We start from the raw sequence: 19739 nt of genomic DNA, 5'->3' as shown, positions 1-19739 counted from the left end.
ACTGGCACACAGTAGACACTGAACAACATTTTGTTTACCAAAATGAATGATTAATATGAAAACCCAGAGGACATTCAAGCTAACAAAAGGAAAACCAATTAGTAGTATGTGGAGTCAACAGCTACTAAACATCCATCCCAAAGCAAGGAACACAGAGCATGCAAAAGACATGCTACCTGACCAGAGCATCCTATGCTGTGAGTTTGAAATCAGAAAGCAAATGGTACTTCTCCTCAGTATGTCAGTTACACTGCCATATGAAAATGATGGACCAAAGTGACCAGTGGTCTAACCTCATGCAGTGGGTCTTAATATTTTATTGTTCAAATTAATCAGCCTTCTGTGCTAATTAGTTCACAGATGTCAGTGTTAGTGCCTTTTAATACCTAATGTTTGTTAATGATCATTAATAATCAGCAGCTCAGAGTTTGGTATATGGACACTTCTGTTCATGGCACACGTATTTATTTACTTGTTTGATGGAGCCTGTTCTCATGAGGAACAACTGGTACATCAAGCAAACATACAAATATCTCTTGTCTTTTTCTCCACCAATAATTACTCAAGGGAATAAAAGACAAAAGCATCTATAAGGTTCCATTTTTGAGGTTCAATAAACCAAATTGTTACTTTCTTTTCATACTGTATGAGGAAAGTGAAAAAAAAAAACACTTCTTAGCTTTGATTTTTATCTCCATATTCAGGGAAAATATGTGGTTGATGCAGAGTGAAATAAAAATAGAGTGCTATAACATGCAATAATGATCATCATTTTAATGATTAACTTTATGTAATGTGATGATTTGGTCTGATTAATATTACAGGCATCATACTGTGGAAATTATGAAACAACTTAATTTACTATAATTAAAAGCATGATGTCAACTCATTTTTAGATTGCATATAGGCAAAGTAAGCATAGGTTATAAACCATAATTAGCAGAATTCAAAACTAGCATACATTAAATTCTAGTTGCCAAAGTTTGAGAAACGATATGAAGAAACTATATTCTTTGTAAAGATTATCCTCTAATAGCTAGACATTTAACAAGTTATCAATTCTGTATGAACATGAGGACCTCAGAGATGGTATTTCAAATCAAAATTGTCTGGTATTCTGCTTTGGCCAGTGATAATCCTGGACAATATTATCTTTTATTTCATCACTGTTAAATTTATTCATACTACATAATAAGTCCAATTAATTTATAAATTTACCACACATTTATTAAGTACTTACTATGTACAAAAATGGTGCTAGGTGCTGCGGTTAATAAAATAATCCCTACTTTCAAAAATCTCATAGAGGCAGACAAATCTGCAATTATATTGTGTGATAACATATAAACACCTTCTGTTCTAATGACAGATAAAAGGGCATTTTACACAGCAGTTGTGCAGGTCAAGAAAGGTCAGCCTGGAAAAGATACAGCATAAACTAATCTTGAAGGATGAGTAGGAATTAGTTACTGAGAAATTCTGGTATGGAATAGATTATCTTCCTTTGGTGAGGGAAGATGTAGGACGGTAAAAGAGTTAATCTCAAGAAAGAAAGGAAAGTGACCTGGTTAAATCCCCTTGTAAACATGTTAATGGAAAACAAACTATCAACCAGCATTTGCAAGTGGGAGAGCCCTTATCTGCGTAAAGCTTTTGGCAAGATATACCTGCTAGTCTAGGATTGCTATGGTAAACAAAACCTGGGAAATACAGATTTATACAGCAAGGCTCTTTCTAAAGAGTCAAATAAACTACGTAACTATCTGAGTATAAACTGGAGATGTTTTATAGTTAAAACAGCTTCTTTTTGTGTAAGTGATGGAGCTACAAATGTTACTTAGAGACCCTACATTATTCTGGATAAAAGCACAACCTGATGCAGCAGGATGGGACCTGGAGAACTGTACGAGCAGTCTTGCACCTCTTCTTGTTTACCCCACACTTCATGTTTACTTATATCCTTAAAATTATTTATAAAGCTCAATGCAAGTTATATCTCTAATTCATGTGAGTTTGATTTCACAATCCTATCTTCTGGTTATTTTGGTTACCAAGGAGACGAAGGAAGATAAAGAAAGAGTCAGTAAACTCTGATGATCCACTCTTGATCTCATCTTTAATTTACTAAAAACTTCCTAATGCATTTTGTACTTTTTGGTTTATACAAACTCACAGTCTGTGATGGAATGCAGAGCAATTTTGATATGCTTACCACTCTCTGGAATCTACAAGCTAATTCTGCAATTATTCTTTTCTTGGGCAAAAAAGTTTGCTGAAACCACAAGTTGAGTTTCCTTCTTTTAGTACCTCCTATGGTGTTACAAGCATTTGGCTTCTTTTAATTTTAAGCTTTTAAAATTGAAGAATCTTGAACAGAAGGAAACATTTCTTCACATGAGAGTTGTACTACACATTTGATATAGTTGCCCCTTAACTATTTTGTGTCATGATTGAGCTGCAAAAACCAGAAATGCAATGCATGCATAATTTATAGGCTTAAAATGCCTTTGCACAGGTATCATAAAATACATCTTTTCTAACAAGAAGAGGGTATTTTTAAACATTACTCATTTATGATTGACAACATTTTCTTAAATCTGACTAGCTCTTATTGTTCCTCATCTTAGATTTTGCTACAGTCAAGCATTCCTGGCTATTGTTGGAGTATCTCACAAAATTACCTTCTGCATAACTTTGGTGCCTTTGCAGTACCTTCTTCCATCTTGAAATGCCTCTTCATATAAATTCTGTACAAATCAGGATCCTCTGTTTTATGCAAGTCGCTAATCCTCTCTGATTCTACAACTTTTTATTCATTTTTCCTTTGGTTTCATACATTGATTGGTTGAATTTCTTTTTTTCCTTTTTTTTAAAAAAATTCTCAGCTATTTTTTAAGAGACTGAAGACCAGGAACAATTAACATTTTTCAATCTACTTTTAATACTAGGTTGATATTGTGATATAATACATTTAAAAAATTTAAATTAAAATATAAATAATTAAATAAAAATAACTACTTATTTAAAAGCCCTCAGAAGTAATTTTGAAGTATATGTATATATATAAATATAAATTATGTATTTTGAGTATTTCATATTCATTTAAAGTCTTCCTATAAGGTTTTCAATGTCCCTAAAATATTTTATTCAACATGCTTCATTGATCTGTTGTCTTGGAGCAAGCACTAGTCTATACTTTCAGTCAGACCCAAGTTGAATGAGCCAATCCATTTGAAGGAGACTGCACTTTAATTTGTGGGATGAGTATAAAGTAATAACTACCCTATGCGGTAAGTGCTCTAATATAGGAAGCATAAAGAGATATAAGGTCTCACAGGAGGGAGAGGCTAATTAGAATGGGATTAAGGAAGCCTTCAAAGAGAAAATGACATTTAGAGCAGACCTTGAAGGATGAGCTCACCTCTTAAGAGAAAAAAAATCACTTTAAAAAGAATGACAATTTTTTTTGGTTTTTGCATTAATCCATGCGTGTTTTTCATTTATTTTTATCTTTTAAATTGTATGCATGTCGAACATGTGTTTAAAAAATTATACAAATTAATTTTTAATATTTTCAATTTATATATAAGAAAAGAAGATATTGGAAAGCTGAGATGAATATTATTAATGGGAGAGGCGCTTCTAAATTTCACATAAAAGTTAATAGAGTAATAGCAACATAAAGTTTAATAGAGTAATAACAAAATATCATTATTTAATAAGGTTTGATAGTGACTTGACACCAGTTTAAAATGTTCACTGTTAATGAATCTGTGTGTATATATGTGTATATATATTTTTTTCACATATATAGTATATATATGTACATTGGAAAGCTGGTAAAAAAAGGTACATAGTTTTTAGCTCTACAGATATTCCTAAGTCAACACAATGCAGCCACCCCCTTGGGATTTTTGAAAATAATTAAGCATTTAGAATATATAATCTTGAATGGGCACAGGATTTGTTGGCTCCTGGCCTATTTACAGTCCTTTTTTTCCACTCACCATCTGAATTATCACATGTAGTGTAGAATTCTGACAACCACACCTGTCAGCTTCTTTGATATCCATGTCTTGAGTGCAGCAGATTTTACCTCACCAACTGACTGAGGAAACATTAATTGCAACTCGTTTCAAGTGTCATATTTATAGATATTGCTAAAATTTTCAGTACAGAGTTGCTCTCATTCCATGAAGAGATAAAGCCTTCCTGTCCAGAGTCCGTATCATTCACAGATCTTTCTCTAAATGTTCAAAATACAGAACTTGGGGAAATAGAAGAAACTCTGAGAAGCATAGTTATAACACTGATTTTACAGATGGGCACATCAGACTAGAATATATAACCTAGAACCAAGTACTTCAACTTTTAGTTAATTCCTTTTTGACTGTTCCATTCTACCTCTCATACTACACTGAAATTTCAGGCTTTTCAAAATGTAAACACATACAGATCCTTGGAATGTCATTCCCACATCATCATAAATTATTAAAGGCATACTTAATATCTTAGTACCAAGGGAGTCATTAACTACCATTAATTAACTTTGTGTTCCTGGGGACAATTGTGTGTGTGTGTTTGTTTGCAGGTACCTTCATATCTCCAACCATGCTAACAGGTCTCTGATTACCTTCCGTGGAGAACGTCAATCGAAATGATGTGCAGATGACAAATATTGAAGAGCTGCTGTAAGCATCGCCCTTACTAAGTAAAATTAAATTTGCCAGCTTATAAAGTTTATTTTCTAAAAATAGTCCCACGGTCATATCTCTCATAACTAAAAAACTAGAAAACGTTAGCTACTGGTAGGAAATGTTTAGCTAGCCATATTTAGATGATGGAAGTATCTACGGATGTAGCTTTAACATGATTATTTGATATTAAAAATATCTGAGGGGAGACCTACGGATCATGCCACATGAATGATCTATAATGGGGCATGCTGTGTGGTACCAGAAGGATTCAATTAAAAGGTATATTTTTTCACACTAAGATGTGTTATTTCAGAGTTGTAATAACAGTTGAAGAAATTTTTGACTAACAGACCAGGCAATCTGGTTCTGTTATTTTATTATTAAAAATAATAAAGTAGCGTTATCAAAATAGTTGACCTTCTGAATAGCTAAAATACATAGAAACAGGCATCATCAAAGTTAAATCAGTTATCATTTTGGCAAATAAACAGGGGGGAAGCCAAGGGGTGCTAGGGAGTAAAATAGAGAGCCCATTTAAAATATAGCAGAATTAAAGACCTGTCATGTTTTGCTGCCATTGGGAAATTGACTATGTGAACAATAGATTCTTGGTATGTTCTCTGTGTGTGGGACTATGCTATTAAAATAATTTTGTACCATATTCTTCTCAGTAATAATTAATAAGAACTACAAAGTCCTTCCCTAACCTTATCCTTTAAATTTATCAACTCAAGATGGTCTGTTGAGTCCTGACCTTCATGCCTCCTTCTAGGGATTCCCAACTGCCTAAAGCATTCTTGCAGTTCTATCTGATCTGTCAACAACTTTTAATACCCGCATTTTTGGGGATTCTGTTATCCTGTAAAATTTAATCTCACCTATTTAAGCTTGCAGAAAGTTCTGGAGGGAATTATTAACAGATTTTCCCTCATCTTAGAGGACAGTGCTGAATGATTGGCTGGTTTCCCTAAGGACCCATGGCTGAGCAGCGCTAGTTTGTCAGTAGCATCCTATTTAGCATGTGTGTGAGGCCACAAGGGAGACTGAGAGACATTTGGAATCAGAATTACATCAATATGCTGATGATGCCTCCATATCTTCATTTCATCAAACCTTATATCCTGTAGCATTAATGCTTTCTTAACTAAGATGGAAAGTGCCCCCAAACAGCACACTGCTTATGGCTCTAATTAGACAGCTGGAAGCTACACTGATGGTACACTAGAGCAGCAGATCAGCAGCCTCAGCATCACCAGTGAACTTGTTAAAAATGCACATTCTCAGGCCCATCCCACAGCTACTAAATCAGAAGTTGGGACTAGGGCCCAGCAAGCTGTGTTGAACAAGCCCTCCAGGTGATTTTGATGCACACTGAAGTAAGAAAACCTCTGCATTAGAGAAATGGGATGTGCTTGTCACTGCAGAATCTGTTAGTGGTGCCTCCTAACTTAGTAGATTAAAACATTTCTGGATCTAATTATATGGTTCTTTGTTACTAACCATGTAACAATTCCTTGTTAAGTCTAACTGGCCTATGTAATAATTCATATTTGCCACTAAATGATGGGAAAACTTTATATTGTTCTGTATTTCCCTCCCCCTTCAAAAATCATTTGAGAATTAGACCGCAGCTTTGGGTATATACATGCTGACATGCCTGACAGTGAGGCCTTTTACCAACAGACAAATTATGTTATTTCCAAATTCCATCAAAGAGCCAAAGCCCAATAAACAATATACATATTTGAGAAAAACTCTAAATGTCAATCTTCATTGACTTCAAAGAAACCAGTGTGATTGCAGTTTGTGTGTACTGGGGGTAGAAAGCATAGGAGGAATAGAAGAAATACAAAGAAATTGGGTTTGATATTAAATTCTTCATATAGGTTGAAAATTTGTCTGAGAACATTCTTTCAAAACCTGTATCTTTAAGTAGATACATGATATTGACTTACCAGTTTCCTAAGTGTTAGCACTACCATGTCTTGGGCCTCTTTGATGTATACCAAATCAAGTAATTACATTTATCTAACTTGGAAACTATGAGCCTTTTTAATGCTAGAAGCCCTGGATGCTTATTCTCTCCAGAAAACATTCATTCCACAATTATTTGTTGAACACTTTTTATGTGGCATCGATTGTGCTAGGCAGGGCAAGAAAAAAGTGATGATCAAGGCACCGTTCTCATAGAGCTCACAGCTCAGTAGTTTTAAGACGATGTAAACATTTTAGTTTCTTGTAAGCTAATAATAAACATCCAAACATTTGTTCTTCTAGTTTTAATTAAGCCCCAGATCCGCCTGAGTTCTACTAAGCTCAACTGCAGGCATACGACAAGTTATCCCACCAACCCATTGCTTCCTCCCAATACTTTGATAAACACAGTTCATCCCACCAAGCTTTGGCCTTCTGACTGAGCCATGCCTGGACTCTGATCCTTTCCTTCCTATAATCCAGCCGCTTTAACAATTAGCCCCTGAATAGCTTCCCTGCTTCTGACCCAATCTCCCTTAGTCAATTATCAGTAGAGCAGTCCTTTTAAAATTTAACTCAGATCTTGATGTTTGTCTGCTCAAAACAGTTCAGTTGCTTCCTCTTTCACTCAGTAAAAACTAAAGACCTTATGAACACTTACAATACCTCACCACATACTGCCACATACTATCCTCTCATACTCTGTTCCAGTTGCGCTGACTTTTTTATTTTTTTTTCCCTATTCCTAGAAGTCCAAGAGCCTTCCTCAATCAAGGATGAATGCATTTACCTTGATATGGAACCTTTTTCTCCCAAACGTCTACATTCCCTCAATGTTTTCATCTCTATCCCCAAAGTCATCATATTAGAGAGGCATTCCTGGGCCACCCCATTTAAAATGGCAAGTCCTGTCTCCTCTTCCACCATACCCTCTCCCCAAATTCACACTTTGTTTACTCCTATTTTAACTATTTTCTCCATTGCATTAACCACTGTTCAACATACATTTATGTGACAATTTGTTTGGTTGAGTGTCTTTCCTTACTAGGTATGAGCTCCATGAGGGCAAGAATTTCTATCTGATGTGTTCACTGCTGTATTCCAATTGCCTAAAGCAGTACTTGATACACAGTGGATGCTCAATAAATGTAGGTTGATTAAACAAACAAACAAACAAACAAGCAAACAAAACTTCTACTTCTACCTTCTCAAGTAATTATCTGGTCTCGTTTTGTGTGTCTATGTGTGTTCTACTTATGCAGAAGAAATAGCCACTACTCATTTCTAGTGACCCTTGCCAATGGAAGATGACTATAATATAAAGTATGAAGTAAACTGACATTGCCATTCAGGGGTGTCTTCCCTTCCAACTTTCAAGGTGCAGCCTTTCATAACGAAAACTTCTCTTACTTTAGATTTAGAAAAATAAGATTTAAAATATTTAGTTCAAAACATATTGCTCAAGTACTTATTATTTGCTGAGGTCCTATGCTATGCATCAGGATACAAAGATGAATCAAATTAGCTTCTGTCTTTTTTTATCTTAGGCAAGTCACTTTACTCCAGTACGGCTGTTTTCCTTTTATTTGTACCATGATAAGATTGCACTAATTGATGCCTAAAATGGTGCTCCAGAGAGGGTGTGGAGAAAAGGGAACCCTCTTTCACTGTTGGTGGGAATGTAAATTGATACAGCCACTATGGAGAACAGTATGGAGGTTCCTTAAAAAACTAAAAATAGAACTACCATACGACCCAGCAATCCCACTACTGGGCATATACCCTGAGAAAACCATAATTCAAAAAGAGTCATGTACCAAAATGTTCATTGCAGCTCTATTTACAATAGCCAGGACATGGAAGTAACCTAAGTGTCAATCAATAGATGAATGGATAAAGAAGATGTGGCACATATATACAATGGAATATTACTCAGCCATAAAAAGGAACGAAACTGAGTTATCTGTAGTGAGGTGGATGGACCTAGAGACTGTCATACAGAGTGAAGTAAGTCAGAAAGAGAAAAACAAATACCGTATGCTAACACATATATATGGAATCTAAAAAAAAAAAAAGAAAATGGTCAGAAGAACCTAGGGGCAAGAGGGGCAAGACGGGAATAAAGACGCAGACCTACTAGAGGATGGACTTGAGGACACGGGGAGGGGGAAGGGTAAGCTGGGACAAAGTGAGAGATTGGCATGGACATATATACACTACCAGACATAAAATAGATAGCTAGTGGGAAGCAGCCGCATAGCACAGGGAGATCAGCTCCGGCGCTTTGTGACCACCTAGAGGGGTGGGATAGGGAGGGTGGAAGGGAGGGAGACGCAAGAGGGAAGAGATATGCGGACATACGTATATGTATAACTGATTCACTTTGTTATAAAGCAGAAACTAACACACCATTGTAGAGCAATTATACTCCAATAAAGATGTTTAAAAAAATAAATAAATAAAATAAATAAATAAATAAAAAATAAGTAAAATAAAATGGTGCTCCAGAAAAAACTCCTATGATTACAAGACTATCTCCACCTTGGATTTTGGAAAAGTCTGAAAGGGTAGAGTGGATGGAGAAAAACCTGGAGAATAAAGTTGACATTTTTAACTCAGTCATGAACCAGTGGTGACTCTGATATTTTAGTGAGATTAATCTGTAATGTGGTTAGTCTATATGTGACAAATTACCTATTGACTACAGTTATAATTCTTGCCTAGAATAGAGACTCCAAATATGTTCAGGCATTCTAAAGCAAATCAAATTCATAATACTGATTTGGATAAAATGAGTAATTTATCTTTCTATAAATACATTTGGTTCTTGTTCTCAGAGCTAATACGCTTTATAAGGCATTATCTTCCTTAACGTTAAAATTTGAGAAGTCTGTGGTGCATGTACCCAACTGATGTTTCACCCAAGATTAGTCACCAGTCACCTGTTAGAATGAAATGATTTTAAATCTGTCATTTTTAGTAAGTTAACTAATTATTAATTCTAAATAATGCTTACGTTAGAGCTCTTTTAAGAAATAAATGGAAACCTCTTTGTTCTACTGCCTTCATAGCAGATTGAATTAACTATAAGTATGATATATATATATATCTCTCTCTCTCTGAATCCAGCTTGTAAATTTGACTTATGGAAAATTCCGAATGTCTCTAATTACCACATTCTCCAATTAATATCCATATATTTTGTGAAGAGTATCTAGTATTTGGATATGCAAGACTTAGCACATTCCACTGTTACTAGTTAAATACAGTACCTTTCAAAGATATTAACCCTGAGAATAAGAAGCACTTGTGTATTGACAAAGATAAACTTCTCATTGTATCCAAATCAGTATTATAAAATAATTTTCTTTTACTTTGAATGTCTGTACTAGAAAAAGCAACTATGGGTAACCCAGAAATTTTTAAATGTGCGTCTCACAATCTGAAGAACATTCTAATGATTTAAACTAGGAGACTGCACATTAACAGTTACATCTTCTAAAATTTGTTGCATGACCACTCCATATTTTCTGATGGTTCCATTTTACCTCCTCAGGGACAGCTCTTATATGAACAAAGCCTTTTCTGAAGACGATGAACACTCGGCGGGCTCCACAACGTAAAGCGGATGTTGCACAGTCGAAAGCTGTGTCTCCAGCTCCAAGTACAATCACGGCTCCCCGTATCGATGGCAATGGAGAGTGACAGGCACACATTCCTGAATGATGAAAGGAAAACCCCATTTTCAAGTAGAGAAACCATTTCTGCATGACAGCTCAAAAGATACTTGTACTCAAAGCAGTGTAAAATTGCATCTTGCAGTTTTCGAGGATGGAGTGTCACTATCAAATTATTCTGCTTCATTGAAAGACAGTTTTATTCCCACTTTAAAAATATGCTCATACATGTAATTTCATAGTCAATACCTTTAACTTCTTTTTTTCCTTCTAGAAGGATAGCTATAACACATTTTGAAGAGTGTGGGTCATAATAAACTGGAATCAATCAATTTAAACTCTCTGTCAAAGTTGTGATATGTATTTTTAACTTATTGTCATTAAATTTGTTTGTTAGAAGAAAAAAAGTGATCCCTGTGATCTGAGTTAATAATCTGCAGTATTTCATTAAAACATTTTATTTAGAAATCATCTTGTAAGATTTCTAACATATAGCCCTGCTGCATAGTATATTTAGTAAATTTTGAAAATTAACATGCTGAATATGTTCCCTTTATGTAACTGAAGAATTTCTGAGAACTATTTTCTTGAAATAGTTAAAATAAAACTTTCTCCCTTTTACTGCTTTTTTCCTGGTTTTGTTTGTAAAACTGAGCAATAAAAGAAATATGACTCTCCAAGTGAACATTTCTCAACAGCATTTATATGAATATTTGATGCCCATATGAAGATTCTTTAAAAAGTAAAATGCAGGTGTTCACTATGTATTAGGTAGAGCTGTATTATTGGATTAAATAAAACTGTTGACAAGATAAATTACTATAATTTTTGAAATGGCACCACAGATAGCATAATCATTTTGCTTGAAAGAGTTTGTATTTGGGATTACATAATTAGCCTTTTGTAATTCTCAAATACATGCTATGTGTACAATGATCTTCCCTAGCAAGCATCATGTTCTCTTGGAAGGAAGAGGATGAAGATGGTACACAACTTTAGCTGTAAAGTTCTACAGATTGATCTAAGAGAGAAAGTTTCTTATCTTTTTCAATTTTAGGAGAATAAATGTAGATTCTTATCTTTTCCATATGTAATTGATGTTAGACTATCTGAAGTTCAGAATTCTTTAAAAATATATATTTAAAGGAGTTTGACTATCGGGTTTTAGGGAATATATTATAGCTTCTTTAACACTAAGACGATGACTCTAGCCCAGTCAAAGCAGAGGACAGGCATAGCTTCCAGTTGTTCTTCCTTTGGTGTGTGAAGTGATTTCACACAGAGACTAGGTATTAGGGTATCCATCGAAGTGTTTTATTTTAATTTCATAAAACTGTGGTTCAAGAAGAGACTGAATCTTTCTGCTGGTGTGGATACAAATCATGGAAGACATGATCACTTGTCCTATTTTAAACAAAAAAATAAAACAGTTCCCAAAGTGAAGTTCCTGCCTTTTCTTTTAAGAACATCTTCTGATGTTTGTTAAGGACACTCTTATTTTGAAGCAACTTTTCATAATGCAGTTTAGACCTGTATATAACACAGTGAAAAATCCTTATGATGATGTTTGATTGGGAGGATGGACAGATAGATGATTCTGGCTAACAGTAATATCAGATTTTTTTTTTTCATTTTACATTGGTGTTATAAAAGGATGAATTGGAGATCTGGACAATTTCCTACTGAGCCTGGACTTAATATACATTCATAATACACATAACAACATAGGTAACATTAGGAACAGAAGACAATATGTGATACCTGCTTTACTGCTTTTGGCTACAAGTGGCAGAAAGTCTTTGGATGTATAAAACCCCTGGTCCTGTGTCAGGCCTTGGAAGATGTGATCCTTTTTGGGTTCTGGCAAACCTAAGTAAAAAAATTTATAAAATATCATTAGCAGGAGGAGTGGCTTTTCCTACCGACTAGTAGAAAGAAAGTAGAAAGCTGTAATCATTAAGATAATGTGGTTCTTAGAGGAAAAAAATCTATAACCAAATTAACATAAAAGAATGTATATAACACAATGTAACAGACCTCAGAGTATACCTTTAATACATAACTAAGAATACATCATAAATCACACATTCATGTGCACATGTACATATACAGAAACATGGATACTCACATATAGTGTTAAGGGGAAAATCAGGTTATATTCTTTCCTCATGTCATAAATAAAAATAAATTTCTGGTGTATTAAAGTGCTAAATATAAAAAAATTCATCACAAAACCTAAAAGAAAATATGGATATATGTTTATCTAGTTCCTGAATATGGAAGGTCTTTCTAAGGGGGTCAGGGGGGAGGAAAGACTAAAAAATTTCGAAGGAAAAAAAAGTATTTTACCACAAAAATTCAGCTAGTTTTACACTTCAAAAATATTATAAACAAAGCGATTAGCTAGAAGAATATTTTAACAAATAAAATGTCTTTTCTATATAAAGACATTTCTCAGTTTTAATGAGGAACATATTAACTTTTCAATAGAAGCATAAACAAAGGGTAACAAAAATTGGGATAACAAAAAATATAAATAGTTTATAAGCACCAAAAATCTTAAAACCCCTAGTAATTTAAGAACTGCAAGTTAAAACAATGAGATATGATTTCTCCTCTATTAAAAAGTAAAGGGTTTAAGAAAATTACACTATATGGCAAGGTTAAAGATGGGATTTGTTATGCTCTTTTGGTAGAAATTTGGTAGAAACTGGTGTCTAATTCTAAAAAACAGTTTTGAATCTATCATAAGAAAATACTAAGACATGCAAATAAAGGTTTGATGTACAAAAATGGTCAGTGGAAAAAAAAGATAAGAGAGAGAGAGAAAGGGTGGAGGAATATCAAAATGCCAACAGAATGAATAATCCAGTTTTACTTTAAGAGATGAAAAACATGACAGAACAAAATGCAGCCATTAAAACAAACATTTGAAAAATGTGGTAACAGATTGTAGTCAAAATACAGTGTTAAACTAGCAGGACATAAAACACTGTGTATAGTATGATTTAAGTTTTATAAAAATATATAAACTATATAATCTGAACAGTAATCATTTCTGGTGGTGAGATTGTGGATATTCTGGGTTTTTTAAAATTATTTCCTTATTTTCCAAATGTTCTATAACATGCATGTATCAACTAATTAGGAAATAATTGCCAACATTTTGAAAAGAATATGAATAGCTGGTTAAAATGTTTTCAAACTACAAATGAAGCAAATCTGATAGCTTTCACCCCACTACAGGAAAGCTTTTCATCTCAATTCCATAAGGGGGAAATTTATAGTTTAATGTTATTTACTATCCAAATCTCAGTCTACCAATAGGCCATTCCAGAGAAATAGGAGCTTATTTCATAGTTAAATGAAAGCCAATGGTAGTTGCTGGTAGACACACAGAGTAAAAAGCATGGCCCAGGAGATGAGTTTTGTTGTGTGCGATAAGGTTGATACTGTATCTGACCTGAAAACTGAAGGTGCTGGTGGATTGAGTGCGTAGCCAGCAATAAACCACTGCTGTCCCTTCAAATTAAATCAAACATTTTTCTTTCCTGTCTAGCACCTCTTTCATTTCCTCCCCCCAAAAGATTTGCCCTTTGTTTTTAGGTTATTTTAAGACCATTTTTAAAAATTATTTTAATTATCTAAGAAAGTTAGGCAAGTCATTTGACTGGTCTTTGCTCTGGCTTCTCTATAAACAAAACGGGGATAACTTTATTTCTTCATTTTCTGACACGGAGGAATATCTCTTAGCCTATTTGTAACATGGAAACTATTACATAAATGTGTGGTTATATATATTAATGTAATTCTTTTCGAAGGACTGAGATGGGGGTGGTTACAGTTACATAAATATAGCTGAATATGTACTTGAAGATTCTAATGACAAAACAATTTTTCTTGAAAGCTATTAAAAGATGATTGTAGTTTAAGCTACATTTGATTAGTCAAACCAACATGTATCATTTTATATATATATATATAAAATATACATATTTAAATAATAAGGACCTGTCTCCCCTTTCATATTACTATACTATAGAGATTACATATGTTCTATGGTACTTCATTTTCCCATTTTCCTGTTAAAAAACCACAACAAGGAAAACAATGTGAAGGGTTTTGCAATTTCAAGGTGATATGATAAGCAAAAACCTTTAAGACAGATCAAAAACAAAGCACAGAGAATGTAAGTGGTGGATAAGAATTCTACAGTTTCTGGTAATGAAGTCTAAGATCCTTCCTTTACTAATTCCTAATCTGAGCTTTTTCATTACTTGCCATGGTTAAGGTAAAAGGGAGATTTACATCTGTGTTTATTTTCTATAGACCCACTGCTAAAATAACTGTTATATAAAGAAATGCAAGGCATTCGTATTAAACACACTGCCTGACCCACAGAGATGACTTTTTCTCTCCTGCAAGAATTATTTCACAAGAAAAAAGCTTTGGTAAAATTTAAATTTCATTTTTTCACTTGAATCATACACTGACAAGGACAACTGAGTTTCCTGTGCTTTCACCCCACTCTGCATTTATCACTGTAATGAATTTAACATTTACTGGGTCAGATTCTCCCTGTAAATGTTCAAGAGGGCACCAGCTAAATGTTCTGACCTATAGATACTGGCTTGAGGAGAGGAAAAATGAGCCAGTAACTGGATGGGATGATTATGATTGGGTTATCTCTGCAGCTTATTTAGCCACACCTCAAGTCATGCTCACTTTTAGATTCCCAGTGTCCGCGGAGCCCTTCTCCCCTACCTGGGTGGCAGATCATCTATTAGGACCATGTATCTGAAGCTCTGCTCACATACTCTTTGGCAGTCCAGCCCAGCTGGCAGAAGTACCTATTCTCTGCCAACCATGATGCTGCTGGGTGATTAGGAACAGGGTCTTTGTCATCAGACAGAATTTGGTGTGAGTTCTACCTCTCCCATTTATCTGATTGTGATCTTCTGTAAGTTCCTATGATGGTTAGTTTTATGTGTACATAGCTAAGTACACACATCAAATTATCCAATCAAACACTAATCCAGGTATTACTGTGAAGGCAATTTATAGATGTGGTTAATATCTATAATCAGTTGATTTTAAGTAAAGGAGATTACCTCAATAATCTGGATAAGCTTCATCCAATCAGTCCAAAGGTCTTAAGAGAAAAATTGAGGTTTCCTTAAGGAAGAAGAAATTCTGTCTGTCTGCTGGCCTGGCCTACAGATTTTAGATTTGCCAGCTCCCACAATTGCATAAGCCAATTCCTTGAAATAAATCATACCACTCAATCTATCTATCTATCTATCTACCTATTTATCTATTTTATATATCTCTTAAAGGCTTTATCTTTCTAGAGAGCCCTGAAACAATTCATTAATTGCTCTGATCTTCCACCTCTGCATTTCTAAAACAGAGATAATAATTATATTTCTCTTCTCTCACAGATGTGCGACTTAAAGGAATATCTATCTATCTATCTATCTATCCATACATATACATATAAAGCATTGGGACCTGGCACATAGTGAATGCTCAATAAACACTATCTATTAATATTAAGATAGGTTTATTATTCTGTAGTTTATAATTTTTTTTCAAATTCCACATCTTGTGGCAAGGAAGAATAAAGCTTAAATCAAAGTAAAGTATTAAAACCTTAGCAAATTTAAACAAAGTGCTACAAAAGAAGAAAAATGAAGCAACCTTAAGTGAAATATGAAAGATAATGAAACTTGCAAATACCCATCTATCAAAGGAAGATTTCCCTGAGAGTAGGTGGCATATTAATAAATAAGGTATGTGTCTATACCAGGATGATTTCAAAATGACACTGAAATGACTTTTTAATTCACCTTTCAGTGGGAAGAAGGAGGTTTATGAATAAAGAGGAATTGACAAAGATCTGACAAACAAAACAGCTCAGGGTAATATACATACAGTGTTCTTTGTTTTTCAAGAAGGCCAGATAGTTTCTTTGTTCCCCTAGAATAGTTACTGAAGTTTTTGGTGTTTCAGCATGCATTTATACAAAGGAACACCTTCTTAAGAAGTACTGAAAGATTATCATTTTCAAGTTCTCCAAAAAGAAAAGAAAGAAATAAAATGTTGCTTATACTACAGAAAATCTAACTTAACATGTATTGATTACTTATAGGCACTGTTCTAAGTGTCTGACATATAGGTAGGTGATTTTTATATACTAACTCATTTAATTCTCAAAACAACTCTATAAGACAACTCGCATTATTATCCGCATTTTAGATATGAGGAAACTGAGGCACATAAAGATTAAGTAACTTTGCTGAAGGTCATAGAACAAGTAAGTAGTAATGTCAATTTCTAACCTGGATGGTCTGGCTGTAGAGTGTATGCTTTAACTTCAAAATGCTGCCTTTGCCATGTATAAGGTTATAATTAAGCCCTGTTATAATGTGTTGGTACATAACAAGTGATGTCTAAAGTAATCATTCAACGTATATGTATTAAGTTTCACTGTAAGGCTATGGATACGCATACAACACAGAATGTTCCAATCTAGTGGTAGAGAAAAGACTGGCTGCTTCCCTAGGCTGCATCTTTGTTTTGCGATTCTTTTCTCTAGCACAATTCCTCTCTAAAATGTCTTCCTTCTTAAGTGCATTCCCCTTGGGTATCTGCTGGTTATTTTTCAATATTTGCTATTCTTTGAAATCTGTATCTTTGCTTTGTTTCCAAAGCACCTCCCTCTGAAACAACTACAGAATAAACAACAGCAGAGTATTTAGAGTAAATTCTTTGTACTCATGTTAAGTTCTGCACAACTTCAATTAACATTAACAAGATATTAAATATTCTGTTTTGTGTTATCATCTAGTAAATAACAGACGAGGAATAAGTTTCTAAGGCTGAGTCTTCATAGCTATTGTAGGACGTGTTTAAGAATTTGTCAGATTTTATAATGTCTGCATGTGTTACTTCACTGGGTCAACTCATTCAGTGTTAACTGAATTGAGCAACAATTTGTGTGACGCCTCTCATTCTTGAAGGCATTCACTTGAATGACAGCTAAGCCGTCATGCGGAAGATGGTGATCAGGTAGACATGCCACGGGAGACAGCCTCACACATCCCACAGAAGTGGAGAAGACAGCACAGAACATTGTGAGACTGCCTCAGGTTCCTGGCTTACGGAAATGGGCAATGTTCTAGTATTCTGAACTCTCTCTGCAGGTATACCGTCCTGTTATTTCACACGAGTGCTTTTTCAATAAGAAGATTTTAGTAGACATATAAAATCCCTCTGATTATGTCCTATTCTCAACTGTACTGGCTGAGCACAGCAAAATGTAGTTGATGGCAAATGTCCTAAGTTTTTCACTTTTCCAAGTACTTTTGTGTCTGAGATTTTGCTGTCTTCTCAAAGAAGAAAGCACGTTGTGTGATCTCAGTCCTCATTGCTAAGCCTGGTTTGGGGAATGGTGCCGCATGAGGAAGAATATTAACATGTGAAGATTAAACATGGATTCATTAAACAAACTCTCACTAAGGGACACGAGGCTATCTACCACAGCTATGCAGTTGTGTCTTTGTAAGAAATGTCCCTGTGTAACCATTGTTTTTCTTTATTTCTGTTTATTAAATCTTTTAAAAATATCTTAATGCCAACTGACTTATTTCTATCATTTGTAAATACAGCGTACTGAATAAGAGTGAAACCTCTAAGTCAGACTTTCTGCGTTAAAATTCTCATTCTAGCTCTTACTAGCCATTGACCTTGGGCAAGTAAATTATTCTTTCTGGGCAGCAGCGGCCTCATAATAGGGTTGTTAGGAGAGTAAAATGAAAACAATATATGTAAAGCTCTTTACATAGATGTGAAATAAACATTTCCTTTTATTTGCATTCTCTCCCTAAAAGCCTTTGTTTGATATAATGAAAGGATACATTCGGATAGCCATAAATTAAATGTTCATCTAATCCATGATATACACAATTCACACTGTTGCACATTTAAGCGGTCAGTGTTGGACAGATTGGTTAGAATGAAAGGCTGTGGTAAGACAAGGGTATTCCTCTAACCTCATTCATTCTACAGACTACAATGGACGCAAACCATACGTGCTTCAAGACCAGGAAATAGCAAGGTTAAGACTCTCTATTGGTTAAGGCATCATTCAAATTGCATCAGTTAGTTAACATCCTGCCTCAGAGACCACTGACCTAGGAGTCTGGAGTACTGGGCTCTAGTCTCATTATATCCCCTTTCTAGCTGTACTTGGGTAAAATTACTTTTAATACTGTGGCTGTCAAATTCCTTTATTTCATCTAACTATGTTTTATTAAGGTATAATTGACATATATTAGTTTCAGGTGTACAACATAAAGATTCAGTATTTGTATATATTGCAAAATGATTACCACAGTAAGTCGAGTTAACTGCCTTGATTGGAACGAAGATATCTCTGACTTATGTACAGGGTTGTTCTGAAATGAGGTGGAAAAGTGCACATAAAAGCACTCTGGTAAATCTAAAACAACATTCAAATGTAAGTCATTATTACTGTCTTGGGTAAAATATAAAAACTATGGAAGATAAAGACTCACATTTAAAAGATTCATAGTATACACTTTCACAAACAGAAGATACTGCAATTAATCATAAGAAGATATTTAAATGGCTGTACATAGATATGTAAATGTAGGTATAACTCATAAATACATGTATTATGGATATATGTGTTTATATACTTACTAGAAAAAGTAAACTATTTCGATATCAAGCCCAAACAGTTGAGATTACAATATGGAAATAAAATATTCTTTTCAAGGGCCTAAGCATTCCACAGTTTCACAATGGATTATAAAGTTCTTCATCTGTCACTTAAAGATCACTTATATGATTCAAAGGATTTACTTCCAAGGGAAAACAGTGCCGTAAGGGTTATCATTCTAGGATCTATATATGGATTAGAAAGAGAACAGATCAATGATGCCCTATTGTGATTCTTTTCTCAATAAAACTCCCCATCTTTTTCTGACAACCCACTGTAAATGCGTTTAGCTCTTGAGTGTTCAGACTGAATTCAGAAAGAGTGGAGTGATTCAATATAACACATATGAAATCAGATCACCATATATCACAATAGTATTCATTTCATTGATTTTTCAAATCCCCATTAAATATCTGTTCTGTATAACTGCTGTCTAGTCTCTCTCTCTCTCAATGTGACCACAAGCATTAATTGTATGAATCACATAATTCGTTAGAGCATAACAAGATGAAGACTTTTAAAAAATGTTATGAATGAAATCACCATCTCAAATCATATTTTTTCCCATTACAGAAGGTATTTTTCTGAACAGAAACATATAACAATAATGACATCCAGAACTAAGAGGAGTAAAGAACACTCATA

General features: G+C 34.3%; 1 protein-coding gene across 1 annotated transcript in view; it reads right to left on the bottom strand.

Moving 5' to 3' along the window:
- Positions 1-19739, bottom strand: part of DPYD (dihydropyrimidine dehydrogenase) — an 813917-nt gene that overhangs the window by 451235 nt on the left and 342943 nt on the right. The window contains exons 9-10 of the mRNA XM_061183827.1: positions 12110-12217; positions 10220-10389 (exon numbers count right to left, since the gene is read on the bottom strand). Of these exons, the coding sequence (XP_061039810.1) occupies positions 10220-10389; positions 12110-12217 (278 nt within the window). The remainder of the gene's footprint in view (positions 1-10219; positions 10390-12109; positions 12218-19739) is intronic.

This window comes from Eubalaena glacialis, chromosome 3, assembly GCF_028564815.1.
Source record: "Eubalaena glacialis isolate mEubGla1 chromosome 3, mEubGla1.1.hap2.+ XY, whole genome shotgun sequence".
Taxonomy (NCBI): domain Eukaryota; kingdom Metazoa; phylum Chordata; class Mammalia; order Artiodactyla; family Balaenidae; genus Eubalaena; species Eubalaena glacialis.
This window is presented reverse-complemented; position numbering and strand designations above follow the sequence as displayed.